Raw genomic sequence first — 15,298 nt, 5'->3', positions numbered from 1 at the left:
AGTCATTAGAAACAGCGGAGCTGTTGGCCGAGGTTGGAGTAGCCAGGAGGAAGGCATGGTCAGCCGTTGAGAAATGCTTGTTGAAGTTTTCGATTATCACAGATTTATCGGTGGTGACCGTGTTACCTAGCCTCAGTGCAGTGGGCAGCTGGGAGGAGGTGCTCTTGTTCTCCATGGACTTTACAGTGTCCCAGAACTTTTTGGAGTTAGAGCTACAGGATGCAAATTTCTGCTTGAAAAAGCTGTCCTGACTGACTGCGTGTATTGGTTCCTGACTTCCCTGAACAGTTGCATATCGCGGGGACTATTCGATGCTATTGCAGTCCGCCACAGGATATTTTTGTGCTGGTCGAGGGCAGTCTGGTCTGGAGTGAACCAAGGGCTATATCTGTTCTTAGTTCTGCATTTTTTTGAACGGAGCATGCTTGTCTAAGATGGTGAGGAAGTTACTTTTAAAGAATGACCAGGCATCCTTAACTGACGGGATGAGGTCAATATCCTTCCAGGATACCCGGGCCAGGTCGATTAGAAAGGCCTGCTCGCAGAAGTGTTTTAGGGAGTGTTTGACAGTGATGAGGGGTGGTGGTTTGGTGCCTGGGGACATGCAGGGCCTGGGTTTACCTCCAGATCACCCGAGGAACTGAGGAGTAGGATGAGGGTGCGACTAAAGGCTATCAAAACTGGTTGCCTAGAGCGTTGGAGACAAAGAATAAAAGGAGCAGATTTCTGGGCGTGGTAGAATATATTCAGGGCGTAATGTGCAGACAGGGGTATGGTGGGGTGCGGGTACAGTGGAGGTAAGCCCAGGCACTGGGTGATGATAAGAGAGGTTGTATCTCTGGACATGCTGGTTATAATGGGTGAGGTCACCACATGTGTGGGAGGTGGGACAAAGGAGTTATCAGAGGTGTGAGGAGTGGAACTAGGGGCTCCATTGTAAACTAAAACAACGATAACTAACCTGAATAACAGTATACAAGGCATATTGGTATTTGAGAGAGACATACAGCAAGGCATAAAGTAATCGCAGGTCTTGATTGGGAGAGCTTGCTAAAACAACAGGTGAGACAACAACAGCTAGTCAGCTAACACAATAACAGCAGGTAAAATGGCGATGACTAGGCAGAGAGGGTCCGATTAACTACACACAGAGCCTGAGTTCACGGTTGTGGCCGACAGATAAAACATAAATAAACATAATAGAGTATCATGATTAATGGACTGTCCAGCAGGCATCAGCTATGTAGCCAAATGATCATAGTGTCCAGTGGGCAGCAGTAGATGGAACAGGGAAGCTGCCACTACGCTAGCACGCGGGCGATACAGCGTTTAAAATTAGTAGCCCGGGGGTGGTAGGGGGGGTCTGCTCAGACGGAGGCCGGTTGAAGGCACAGCGCATGGAGTATTTGTCGGCAGACCAGTCGTGGTGGTGTGGCGGGGGGCCGTGTCGACAGAGAATCCAAGCCAGATGGCGAAAGAGATTTGCCTGGCTCACGGCTAACTGGTGCTAGCTTCGTGGCAGTGGCGTTAGCCAATATATCCAATCGGTAGCAGCGGTGATCCGGTGCCAAGGTCCAGAGTTTACAGCAAGGATTCGGTGGAGTATTGGGCTCTAGCTGTGTATGAGTGGGGTTCGGGTGAACCGCTGAGTAGGCCGGGACGTGGGCCTCAGGGATAGCTTCGGTACTGGGTGCAAGCTAGCTGTGAAGATCAGAAGTAGTGGTCCAGGGATTACGGCAGGAATCTGGCGTTGTTGTGAAGAGACAGTTCAATACTGGTAGACTGGAGAGTAATATCCAGGCTAAAAACAGGGCTGGCTGTGCAGAAGGTAAAAGCCGCTAACAATGACTAAACAGCTTGTTGCTAATTAGCTGGTTAGCTTCTGGAGGTTCTTGAATGTATTCTAAAATTAAAAATAATAGCGATTCCGTATCACATTGGGGGAGGCAGGTTAACGGAAGGTATAATCAAATAAAAAATCGAAAATTGATTGAAAATAAATATGGGTCCAGTGAGTGGTTGGGCTGGCTGGGGACACGGCGATTCAGACAGTTAGCAGGCCTGTGCTATCAAGCTAACAGGTAGTAGGCCGGGGCTAAACAAGCTAGCAGTTAGCAGACCGGGGATAAACAAGCTAGCAGTTAGTAGACCGGGGCAGTTAGCAGGCCAGGTTAGCAAGCAAGCAGATAGCAGGGGCTAGAAAGTTAGCCTTTGGGGAAGTCGCGATGGGGTTAAGTCTGTTTTTGAATTCGATAGACCGGTCGTGGAATTAGTAGGGTTCTAAGTAGCTCTAGGTAGCTAGCAGGCCTAGCTGGTTAGCATAATAGGCCTTCAGCGGGTGTCGCGCCTGAGGGACCTGTTTGAGTCCTCGGGCAGATTATGTCGGTATTCCAGTCATAGGGGATCTGCGAGTTTCCATGCCCCATACCGGTTGTAGAAGGGGTCCGGATATTGTAGCCCAGGAGTATGCTTCGGTGGTAGCACAAGAGCTCTGGCTGCGCTAGCTTCAAGCTAAGTGGATGGAAACGCTAGCCAGGAGTAGTCATCCGGGGTTGCGGTTAGCTAGTTGTGAAGATCCAGATGAAAATGTTCAGTTTGCGGTGGGAATCCGGGGATAAAAATAATAGGTCCGTTATGCTCTGGTTAGAGTCACGTTGTTCGAACTGGCGAGGGCTATTCGAGCTGAAGGTTAGCTGATGACCGCTGGCAATGGTTTGCTAACTGATAGCTGGTAGTTGGCTGGCTAGCTTCAGTTGAGGGATTCCAGATCCGAAGTAAATATTAGAAGAAAAAAAAGCAGATCCACGCTACATTGTGTGAAGCAGGTTGCAGGAGAGTATTTAGATATTGAGGTTTAGCAAAATATTTTAAAAGATATGCGAAGAAAAATATGTAAAAAAGATATATACAAGGGACACGACAGGACAAATACGTCTGACTGCTACGCCATCTTGGAGTCAAAAAGACAAAAGGTAGTGCAGAATACCCGTTAGAAAATCATCAGAGAACTCATGCTGTCTGCACCTGAAAGAGACCCTCCCCCACAACAAAGCTAACAGTAGCTGGGCTAGCCTTGCAAAGTTGCACTCCAACATTATTCCCATTCACCTTTAATATATTTTCCTATAAACAGTAATACAACACTAAATCAGTGACGATATAACTTTTGCTTGTCATTTCTTGTGCATTTGCGAACATGTACATACCTCTCCTGTTCACACTCTGAGCAAACTGAGGAGAAAAAGCATGGCTCCCGTTGATGACATCACAGCATTAACACAATTTAGAATAAATACAATCAAATAATTCACTCTTGAAAGTAGTGTAATCCATCTCAAAATAACTTTTAAAATAATAAATAAAAACAGCGTTGCAGCGTTGCAGTTCTTGACACAGTTAAACTGGTGCGCCTGGTAGCTAATACCATACCGCGTTCAAAGGCACTTAAATCTTGTGTCTTGCCCATTCCCCCTCTGAATGGCACACATATACAAACCATGTCTCAAGTGTCTCAAGGCTAAAAAAAATCCTTCTTTTACCTGTCACCTCCCCTTCATCTACACTGATTGAAGTGGATTTAACAAGTGATATCAATAAGGGATCATAGCTTTCACCTGGATTCAACTGGTCAGTCTGTCATGGAAAGAGCAGGTGTCCTTAATGTTTCTACACTCACTGTAAATCCATTCAAAACCCTATTTGCTAATAATACTGTATACAGTACAGGAGTCGGAGTGCAGTGAATCCATTTTGTTTCCGGCCAGCTACAGTACAATCGATTAATCTGCATTGGAAGGCAAACAGTTGCTGCTTCCCACTGCCTTCTGGGAAATCCGGGCCCCTCCAGCTGCGGCCGCCCCCTCCGCCACAGACCCAACTCTTACTTAATTTGACTTTCATGGGAAGCAGTCCTTATCTCTTACCAGGAACTCAATCCAATTTACATCATATACTGCAGAAAGAGATGCATTAATTTCCTCTTTATACAGTATTCATGGGGTTGTTACTGTACTAGGACTTGAGAAAAACCATTTCACTTTGTCTCTTACAACAGGCAATAAGACAGCCAAGCTGCGTATGCGCCCAGTGAACAATTCAAGTAAAATGTAATTTGCTTTGCATTATATGGGTAAACTTCGGAGGACTTTTATGTTTTTATAAAAGGAATGGTGGTGGCTTTCATTGAGTCTGTTCAGAGTGAAAATAGAATGCAAGAGATGTTCTTACAAATAGGAGTAAATTGAGATGTCTCAACTTAAAGCGACTCACACCGTGGAACTTAAATAGTAATTGATTTGTTTTTGCATTCAAATGGCCTGCGTTTGTATATCATGTTGTAGAATCGATCCTGTCTCAAATGATGCAGGCAGAGGATAGGAAGAAAAGGAGTTTCAGCAAGGGCGTGGCGGAGGAATATTGTCTAAGAGTGAGTAGGCCTGGACCTGACCGCACCTGAGCTCATTATCATGACAACATTATACCTGTTGGCTGAAAAGTTAAGTGTTGCCCAAGTTTCTGTCCGCAAACTAACAACTGTGTCATTTCAGGAGCGACCAAACGAGGACACCGTAAAAATGAAGAACAAAGTGACAAGCACACAAGGTAAACTCTTGAAATGTAAACACTACTAACAAAACAATTAGAGCATTACTGAATGCTACAGTATTAGTGCTTATTGATATGAATGCACAGACCATTTTTTCAAATTCATATCAAATTATTTATCGCTGTCAAATGCTATTTAGAATGCATACATGAATTTACACACAGGAATTCTCCATTGAGAATGCTTTTTAGACTAGGACTAGACTTAATCTGGGTCCGGGAATCTGAACCATGGTGTTATAAGGAAAGGTGTAATTCAGATCAATGTGGTGTGCAGCAGTGAGGGGTAAGAAGAAGGCATGGTCGTGGGATCAATACCTGGGAGAGAAGAAGGTCATAGCAGCTCCCCTAAGACTCTTCACTGAGGTAAGCATCACCTTCATCAACCAGTAGGTATACAGTGCATTCGGAAAGTATTCAGACCCTTTGACTTTTTCCACATTTTGTTACGTTGCAGCCTTATTCTAAAATTGATTCAATTGTTGTTTTTTCCCCATCAATCTACACACAATATCTCATAATGATAAAGCAAAAATCTAGTAAAAATAAATATCACATTTTACATAAGGATTCAGACCCTTTGCTCAGTACTTTGTTGAAGCACCTTTGGCAACTTGAGGCTGTTATCATTTTCTTGGTTATCAAGCTATAAGCTTGGCACACTTGTATTTGGGGAGTTTCTCCCATTCTACTCTGCAGATCCTCTCAAGCTCTGTCAGGTTGGATGGGGAGTGTCACTGCACTGCTATTTTCAGGTCTTTCCAGATATGTTTGATCGGGTTCCAGTCCGGGTTCTGGCTTGGTCACTCAAAGACATTCAGAGACTTGCCCCGAAGCCACTCCCGCATTGTCTAGGCTGTGTGCTTCAGGTCGTTGTCCTGTTGGAAGGTCCGGAGCGCTCTGAAGCAGGTTTTCATCAATGATCTCTCTGTACTTTCCTCTATTCATCTTTCCCTCGATCCTGACTAGTCTCCCAGTCCCTGCCGCTGAAAAACATCCCCACAGCATGATGCTGCCACCACCATGCCTCACCGTAGGGATGGTGTCAGGTTTCCTCCAGACGTGACACTTGGCATTCAGGCTAAAGACTTCAATATTGGTTTCATCAGACCAGAGAATCTTGTTTCTCATGATCCGAGAGACGTTTAAGTGCCTTTTGGCAAACCCCAAGCGGGCTGTCATGTGCCTTTTACTGAGGAGTTTATTTATTAATTATTTTATTTCACCTTTATTTAACCAGGTAGGCTAGTTGAGAACAGGTTCTCATTTACAACTGCGACCTGGCCAAGATAAAGCATAGCAGTGTGAACAGACAACAACACAGAGTTACACATGGAGTAAACAATAAACAAGTCAATAACAGATTCGGAAAAAAAGAGTCTATATACATTGTGTGCAAAAGGCATGAGGAGGTAGGCCATAGGAGCGAATAATTTGAATTTAGCAGATTAACACTGGAGTGATAAATGATCAGATGGTCATGTGCAAGTAGAGATACTGGTGTGCAAAAGAGCAGAAAGTAAATAAATAAAAACAGTATGGGGATGAGGTAGGTAAATTGAGTGGGCTATTTACAGATGGACTATGTACAGCTGCAGCGATCGGTTAGCTGCTCAGATAGCAGATGTTTAAAGTTGGTGAGGGAAATAAAAGTCTCCAACTTCAGCAATTTTTGCAATTCGTTCCAGTCACAGGCAGCAGAGAACTGGAAGGAAAGGCGGCCAAATGAGGTGTTGGCTTTAGGGATGATCAGTGAGATACACCTGCTGGAGCGCGTGCTACGGGTGGGTGTTGCCATCGTGACCAGTGAACTGAGATAAGGTGGAGCTTTACCTAGCATGGACTTGTAGATGACCTGGAGCCAGTGGGTCTGGCGACGAACATGTAGCGAGGGCCAGCCGACTAGAGCATACAGGTCGTAGTGGTGGGTGGAATAAGGTGCTTTAGTGACAGGCCACGGAAGGAGAGTTGTATGGCATTGAAGCTCGTTTGAAGGTTAGATGGCAGTGTCCAAGGAAGGGCCAGAAGTATACAGAATGGTGTCGTCTGCGTAGAGGTGGATCAGGGAATCGGCTGCAGCAAGAGCAACATCATTGATATATACAGAGAAAAGAGTCGGCCCGAGAATTGAACCTTGTGGTACCCCCATAGAGACTGCCAGAGGACCGGACAACATGCCCTCGGATTTGACACACTGAACTCTGTCTACAAAGTAGCTGGTGAACCAGGCAAGGCAGTTATTAGAAAAACCGAGGCTACTGAGTCTGCCGATTAAGAATATGGTGATTGGTAGAGTCGAAAGCCTTGGCCAGGTCGACGAAGATGGCTGCACAGTACTGTCTTTTATCGATGGTGGTTATGATATCGTTTAGTACCTTGAGTGTGGCTGAGGTGCACCCGTGACCGTCTTGGAAACCGGATTGCACAGCGGTGGGATTGTGGGATTCGAGATGGTCAGTGATCTGTTTGTTGACTTGGCTTTCGAAGACCTTAGATAGGCAGGGCAGGATGGATATAGGTCTGTAACAGTTTGGGTCTAGGGTGTCTCCCCCTTTGAAGAGGGGGATGACCGCGGCAGCTTTCCAATCCTTGGGGATCTCAGACGATACGAAAGAGAGGTTGAACAGGCTGGTAATAGGGGTTGCGACAATGGCGGCTGATAGTTTCAGAAATAGAGGTTCCAGATTGTCAAGCCCAGCTGATTTGTATGGGTCCAGGTTTTGCAGCTCTTTCAGAACATCTGCTATCTGGATTTGGGTAAAGGAGAAGCTGGGGAGGCCTGTGCGAGTAGCTGCGGGTGGGGCGGGGGGCGCAGCTGTTGGCCGAGGTTGGGGTAGCCAGGAGGAAGGCATGGCCAGCCGTTGAGAAATGCTTGTTGAAGTTTTCGATTATCATGGATTTATCAGTGGTGACCGTGTTACCTAGCCTCAGTGCAGTGGGCAGCTGGGAGGAGGTGCTTTTGTTGTCGTAACCGGCCGCGACCGGGAGGTCCGTGGGGCGACGCACAATTGGCATAGCGTCGTCCGGGTTAGGGAGGGTTTGGCCGGTAGGGATATCCTTGTCTCATCGCGCACCAGCAACTCCTGTGGCGGGCCGGGCGCTGTGCACGCTATCCAAGGTTGCCAGGTGCACAGTGTTTCCTCCGACACATTGGTGTGGCTGGCTCCCGGGTTGGATGTGTTAAGAAGCAGTGCGGCTTGGTTGGGTTGTGTATCGGAGGACGCATGACTTTCAACCTTCGTCTCTCCCGAGCCCGTACGGGAGTTGTAGCGATGAGACAAGATAGTAGCTACTAACAATTGGATACCACGAAATTGGGGAGAAAAAGGGGGTAAAATAAAAGAAAATACAAAAAGAAAGGCCTGCTCGCAGAAGTGTTTTAGGGAGCGTTTGACAGTGATGAGGGGTGGTCATTTGACCGCGGACCCGTAGCAGATACAGGCAATGAGGCAGTGATCGCTGATATCCTGATTGAAGACAGCAGAGGTGTATTTGGAGGAAAAGTTGGTCAGCATAATGTCTATGAGGGTGCCCATGTTTACGGATTTAGGGTTGTACCTGGTGGGTTCCTTGATGATTTGTGTGAGATTGAGGGCATCTAGCTTAGATTGTAGGACTGCCGGGGTGTTAAGCATATCCCAGTTTAGGTCACCTAACAGAACAAACTCTGAAGCTAGATGGGGGGCGATCAATTCACAAATGGTGTCCAGGGCACAGCTGGGAGCTGAGGGGGGTCGGTAGCAGGCGGCAACAGTGAGAGACTTATTTTTGGAGAGATTAATTTTTAAAATTAGAAGTTCGAAATGTTTGGGTATGGACCTGGAAAGTATGACATTACTTTGCAGGCTATCTCTGCAGTAGAATGCATCTCCTCCCCCTTTGGCAGTTCTATCTTGATGGAAAATGTTATAGTTGGGTATGGAAATCTCAGAATTTTTGGTTTGCCTTCCTAAGCCAGGATTCAGACACGGCAAGGACATCAGGGTTGGCAGAGTGTGCTAAAGCAGTGAGTAAAACAAACTTAGGGAGGAGGCTTCTGATGTTGACATGCATGAAACCAAGGCTTTTTCGATCACAGAAGTCAACAAATGAGGGTGCCTGGGGACATGCAGGGCCTGGGTTTACCTCCACATCACCCGAGGAACAGAGGAGTAGGATGAGGGTGCGACTAAAGGCTATCAAAACTGGTCGCCTAGAGCGTTGGAGACAAAGAATAAAAGGAGCAGATTTCTGGGCGTGGTAGAATATATTCAGGGCGTAATGTGCAGACGGGTATGGTGGGGTGCGGGTACAGCGGAGGTAAGCCAAGGCACTGGGTGATGATAAGAGAGGTTGTATCTCTGAACATGCTACTTATAATGGGTGAGGTCACCACATGTGTGGGAGGTGGGACAAAGGAGGTATCAGAGGTATGAAGAGTGGAACTAGGGGCTCCATTGTAAACTAAAACAATGATAACTAACCTGAACAACAGTATACAAGGCATATTGACATTTGACAGAGGAGTGGTTTCCGCCCGGCCACTCTACCATAAAGGCCTGATTGGTGGAGTACTGCAGAGATGGTTGTCCTTATGGAAGGTTCTCCCATCTCCACAGAGGAACCCTGGAGCTCCGTTAGTGAACATCAGGTTCTTGGCCACAAGGCTCTTCTCCCCCAATTGCTCAGTTTGGCCGGGCGGCCAGCTCTTGGAAGAGTCTTGGTGGTTCCAAACTTCTTCCATTTAAGAATGATGGAGGCCACTGTTTTCTTGGGGACCTTCAATGCTTCAAAACGGTTTAGGTACTGACACAATCTTGTCTTTGAGCTCTACGGATAATTCCTTCGACCTCAAGGCTTGGTTTTTGCTCTGACATGCACGGTCAGCTGTGTGATCTTATATAGATAGGTGTGTGCCTTTCCAAATCATGTCCATTGAATTGAATTCACCACAGGTGGACTCCAATCAAGTTGATCATCTCAAGGATGATCAATGGAAACAGAATGCACCTGAGCTCAATTTCAAGTCTCATAGCAAAGGGTCTGAATACTTATTTAAATAAAGTATTTCTGTTTTTTTTTTAAATAAATGTGCAAACATTTCTAAAAACCTGTTTTTGCTTTGTCATTACGTGACATTGTGTGTAGATTGATGAAGATTTGTAATTTTATTTAATCCATTTTACAATAAGGCTGTAACATAACAAAATGTGGAAAAGGGGAAGGGGTCTGAATACTTTCCGAATGCACTATCTACTACTATAGCCTGACTCCAGTCCACATCGTAGCAAGTTCAAGTAGTCCCTCTGTTTTCAGTCCGAGATGTCATTTACTGAACTATACAGGCAATAAAGTTATGATTTGCATTTTAAGGCCATAAGCCAGCTGCATGATGTTAAAAACATAGTCTGTTGATTTAAAAAGAAGGATGTTGGGGACCTTAAACTGCAGGACAGTACATGGTTTACTTTAAACTGCAATGCAATCTTCTCCACGTGATTAATGTCAATGTATCTGTTTTGTTTTGAGCAAAACAAATCAAATTGCAAGCCGTTGTCCTTCATTAAAGGCTTTCCCTATCTCAGTAGCTGGAGTTCTAGGCCACGCAGGCAGATTTCAGATGAGAGAGGGAGGAGAATGTGCTAAAACTGCAGAAAAATCCCACATCCAGCCTCGCCTTTCCTGCTGCTTTTCTACAGCACTTATTTCTAATGGGCTGACGGGGGCCTGTTCAATAGAATAAAATCCCAGTGTGTGTGTGTGTGTGTGTGTGTGTGTGTGTGTGTGTGTGTGGTGGATACCAGGGTGTCTATTGTTTCTAATAACTGCCTTTGAGGACAGTCGGACTTCTCTGTCGCAGCATACCTATTAGACCGCAGGGAATATTAAGCAAGGATTTGAGAATTGGCACTAAAATAGTTAAAGTATCAAGGTGTGCCACTGCCCCAGAGCCTGTATAGTCTAAAGGGGAGTAGCTTCACCTGCCAGGCTTCAAGCTTCTCCTAGAGAACAAGGATACAGAGGGAATGCAAGGATATGTGATCTGGCTATGCAAGACTTGTAGGGCAGTTTTTCCTATGCCATTGTAGGACTTATCCAGCCTTTGGACCAGCACTGCGTTTGTTGTGTGTTCCTTACAGGAGAGTTGCTGCCTGGTGCAATGCTCCACTGTTTATCAGTCCCCCCCCCTATCTCTCTCCCTGACAATGAATCATGCTGAACTAATTCCTCCGCTACAAACACGCGGTGTGGTGGAAGAAATTTTCTATGAAGGGATTTGACGGGACATCTGTTCCGTCGGAGGCACAAACACTCATTTCTATGGCAACCGTGCTGTTGAGACACTTGAGTGTGGCGGTACAACCGCCATGACTTATATGTATGGCTTTTCTGGAGAGGATATTTTATTCATCAATATTTGGTTTATTCTCCTGCTTTCCTGTAATTTATTTTTGTGGTCTCCTTTTTCGCTTTCTCTGCTCTTTACTTCCTTCTCTGTCCTTTGTTGTCTCCATCACATTCGCTCTCTTTTCTCCTCTCCCACACGCTCTCACTTTGTCTTCATCCCTTTCTCCCTCCCTCCCTCCATCCCAGGCTCAGTCGTTCCCCCTTAGCAGAAATGGTTTCAAGGCGGGGATGAGGCTGGAGGGGATCGACCCTCTGCACCCCTCTATGTTCTGCATCCTGTCCGTGGCAGAGGTGAGCTGCAGCCGTCAGCGAGCTGGCACAGCTCCAGACCAGCCTCAACCAAGGGCTCTCCCAGCACACTGGGCAGGTCACACTGTAATTGGATCTGTGATTGCAGTCCAGGCGCCACTGTATTGGGTGGAGGAAATGATCGCCCTAAACTGTCACTAACAAAGCACTTGGTAGTTTTGTGTTGTCTATCTGTTTTTGATGTCATCCCTTTTGTGTTTAAATGTACAAGACGTTAGCACCTGGCATGTACGTATGACATCGACCACTTGACATTAGCTGTTTGTTGTTGTATTTCCATTAGCAGACATTATTTTGCGTCATAGTCTCATAAAATTTGCAGTGGGAAAAATGATTGCTGTTAAGAGCAAGGCCCTTCAAGTAGCCTGCTCTATTGGTCATGGGAATACAAAGCAGAATTACATCATGCCATGGATTGATGTTTGGGATAGTGACCGCATGTCCACCCATACATAATACTGTGTTTTGTTTTTCAAAGGTGATTGGTTACCGATTACGTCTCCACATCGACAGCTACTCAGAATGCTATGACTTCTGGGTAAACGCAGACTCTCCGGATATCAGGCCAGCCGGATGGTGTGAGTCGACAGGACACCAGCTCCACCCACCAAAAGGTGAGCTACAGCAGATCAGCACACTGTTACCCTTTTGTCTTTACCCATTTCACTGTGATTCGTGACTATCGTGCTGACCCAAACCAAACTGTGCTGGCTCTGATATATTATTTTCACATGGTCCTTGTCGTCTGAGACCAGCCACCGGGACAGCTGATAAAACTGAGGAATATTTATATTTGTCCTTTGTGGGGAAAAACTCATTCTGATTGGCTGGGCCTGGTTCCCCAGTGGATCAGGCCCTCCCATGGTTGTGGCCCTGCCCAGTAATGTGAAATCCATAGATTAGGGCCTAATTCATTCATTTATTTCAATTTTCTGATTTCCTTATATGAACTGGAACTCAGTTAAATATTAGAAATCAGTATTTTTAAAAATATATAAAAATGAATATAAAATAAATACAAATAAATAATGACATTTCCTGGAGTGGTGATTTACCAGCGGCTGGGCGCCTGACACAACAATATTCACCACCCTAATCCCCATTAATTTTTTTTGTTCTCTTTCTTCACCCTTCTCTCTCTCTCCATTTTTTTTCTCCCCTTCTTTCTCTCACCCTCTCTCTCTGCACCATTTATTTTCAGGCTACAATGAAAGCGAGTTTAACTGGGAGAAATACCAAGAGGCTTGCAATGCTGAAGCTGCACCAAAGAATCTGTTTAAATCCCAAAATGGTGTAAGTGCTTGGTTGGGGTGCGGGAGTCAATGGAGGCTTAGCTCTACTTTCACCTGTAAGGACAGCTGGGGCCAAATGCTGACTTTCATTCACACAGCAGAACAGAACAATATGTCCCAGTGGCTGTTGTAAAACTCCCTCCACACTGCGGCAGAGATGCACCACTTTACTTCCTGTAGTTTTTTTTACAGTTACAAAAGCTGAAATTTATATTGACTTGTCATAGTAGTAGATGATTTTCAAATCATGCCACAATATTTCCACTATATTGTCATATATACGTATGTACAAAGTAGTAAAACCCTGAGGATTGAAGACATGTGAGATACTGCTTGATTTTAATGAAAGGAAATTGATGAAGGGAAATTATAAATTATATGGTCATATCTCATGTTAAAACTCAATGTTTGTGCACTCAAGCCTTTCCCTTATGGAAATGAAATCTCACATCTGGAATCATGTGAAAATGTGTTTTTGGAACACTTTACATGTAACATTTAACTTCAAGTGTGACATTTCACATTTCACTTCACATGTGAAACTGTGTTTTTGGAAAAATGTGTCATTATGATACACACATTACTTTTAACAGTGTTTTCAAATTACATATTTGACACACTTTGACATACATGACTACATTGTGTATGTTTTATTGATACAGTAATTATTATTCAAAGTGGGATTTAAACACCCAATGACTGATTTCACCTGTATTCCTGACATTTTAGATTTCAAAGTAAATCTCAGCTTCCTTAAAAATACACTCAAAAACTGTTATATATATCATTTGATTTGATTTGACTTTGGTGCGAATACTGCAAATCAATCTCAGAACAACATCAAAGGACCTTGGGAAGATGCTTGATGAAACAGGTACAAAAGTATCTATATCCACAGTAAAACGAGTCCTATATCGACATAACCTGAAAGGCTGCTCAGCAAAGAAGAAGCCAATACTCCAAAACCGCCATAAAAAAGCCAGACTACAGTTTGCAACTGACGAAGATCGTAGTTTTTGGAGAAATGTCCTCTGGTCTAATGAAACAAAAATAGAACTGTTTGGCCATAATGACCATCGTTATGTTTGGAGGAAAAGGGGGAGGCTTGCAAGCCGAAGAACACCATCCCAACCGTGAAGCACGGTGGTGGCAGCATCATGTTGTGGGGGTGCTTTGCTGCAGGAGGGACTGGTGCACTTCACAAAATTGATGGCTTCATGAGGAAGGAAAATTGTAGATCTATTGAAGCAACATCTCAAGACATCACCAAGTTAAAGCTTGGTCGCAAATAAGTCTTCCGAATGGACAATGACCCCAAGCATACTTCCAAAGTTGTGGCAAAATGGCTTAAGTACAACAAAGTCTAGGTATTGGAGTGGCCATCACAATGCCCCAACCCCAATCCTGTAGAAAATGTGTGGGCAGAACTGAAAAAGCGTGTGCGAGCAAGGAGGCCTTCAAACCTGACTCAGTTACACCAGCTCTGTCAGGAGGAATGGGCCAAAATTCACCCAATTTATTGTGGGAAGCTTGTGGAAGGCTACCCAAAACGTTTGACCCAAGTTAAACAATTTAAAGGCAATGCTACCAAATACTAATTGAGTGTATGTTAACTTCTGACCCACTGGGAATGTGATGAAAGAAATAAGCTGAAATAAATCATTCTCTCTACTATTATTTTGACATTTCACATTCTTAAAATAAAGTGGTGATCCTAACTGACCTAAGACAGGGAATTTTTACTAGGATTTAATGTCAGGAATTGTGAAAAACTGAGTTTAAATGTATTTGGCTAAGGTGTATGTAAACTTCTGACTTCAACTCTACAGAAAATCAAAATTGTATAAATATTCAATTCAAGCTGTAACACAACAAAATGTGGAACAATTAAAGGTGTGTGAATTCTTTCTGAGGGAATTGTATAGACACATCAGGAACTTGAGGAAGCTACAGTAGCAACCAAGAAGTGAGGTTTTACTCTCTTACTGTCCTTTTAACATTAACACCTTAATTTAGCTGTACATATACAGTAACTTATTGTAGATTTGTTGTATTTTCACTAACTACACAAAAACCTCCAGGGGAGCATGACACAGCGTCCTAAGAATGTCTTGTAAAAACCGGGAACAAGAACCTGCAGTAAAAGTGAAATATTCTCAATTACATTTGACATCTGGGTTTTCACGTGCTTACATTTTTTTCATGTTAAGTACTCAAATATTGTCACGTGTAGTTTAAAGTTATCAAATGTTGCTTTAAATTAAACCATGTTATCACGTGTGAAATTCATGTGTTTTTTCTTAAGGGTTAAGGGTAGAATCTGTGTATGCTATGGTATGTCAATATTTACTTAAATCCTCCATTGACATGAATGCATGATTTTTTCTTTTAAGTTTAAAGTCAGAAAGTATGAAGCCCTTTTGTGATTTGTCTCTCTGTGTCAACAGACTACGAGCACCTCTAAGTTTCAGGTGGGCATGAAACTGGAGGCAGTGGACAGAAAGAATCCATGCCTGGTGTGTGTGGCCTCGGTGGCCGACATCGTGGACAATCACTTCCTGGTTCACTTTGACAACTGGGACGACACCTACGACTACTGGTGAGACACCTACAATTTAGTTAACCCTTTACACTTGTGGGAATTGGTCTATAAGGATAGGGCTACATTTAAATGTTTCTTACAGAATAAATAATAAATGCATAAA

The 15,298-nt window shown here is 44.3% G+C and overlaps 1 protein-coding gene across 5 annotated transcripts in view; it reads left to right on the top strand.

The window, feature by feature from the left end:
- LOC109899320 (lethal(3)malignant brain tumor-like protein 4) overlaps positions 1–15,298 on the top strand; it is a 131,205-nt gene that overhangs the window by 18,592 nt on the left and 97,315 nt on the right. For 2 of the 5 annotated variants that reach the window (XR_002256475.2, XM_020494443.2), the window contains exons 3-9: positions 4,341–4,426; positions 4,548–4,602; positions 4,883–4,971; positions 11,179–11,283; positions 11,780–11,915; positions 12,503–12,594; positions 15,041–15,192. Coding sequence is in view for 4 of the 5 variants with exons in the window: in XM_020494443.2 (XP_020350032.1) it covers positions 4,358–4,426; positions 4,548–4,602; positions 4,883–4,971; positions 11,179–11,283; positions 11,780–11,915; positions 12,503–12,594; positions 15,041–15,192 (698 nt within the window). In the remaining variant the exon portion in view is untranslated. The remainder of the gene's footprint in view (positions 1–4,340; positions 4,427–4,547; positions 4,603–4,882; positions 4,972–11,178; positions 11,284–11,779; positions 11,916–12,502; positions 12,595–15,040; positions 15,193–15,298) is intronic. The other 3 variants (XM_020494444.2, XM_031836209.1, XM_020494445.2) reach the window with 3 other exon arrangements.

This window comes from Oncorhynchus kisutch, linkage group LG11 (assembly GCF_002021735.2).
Source record: "Oncorhynchus kisutch isolate 150728-3 linkage group LG11, Okis_V2, whole genome shotgun sequence".
Taxonomy (NCBI): Eukaryota; Metazoa; Chordata; class Actinopteri; order Salmoniformes; family Salmonidae; genus Oncorhynchus; species Oncorhynchus kisutch.
The sequence above is the reverse complement of the archived record's forward strand: the minus strand, read 5'-3'. Positions and strand labels throughout refer to the sequence as shown.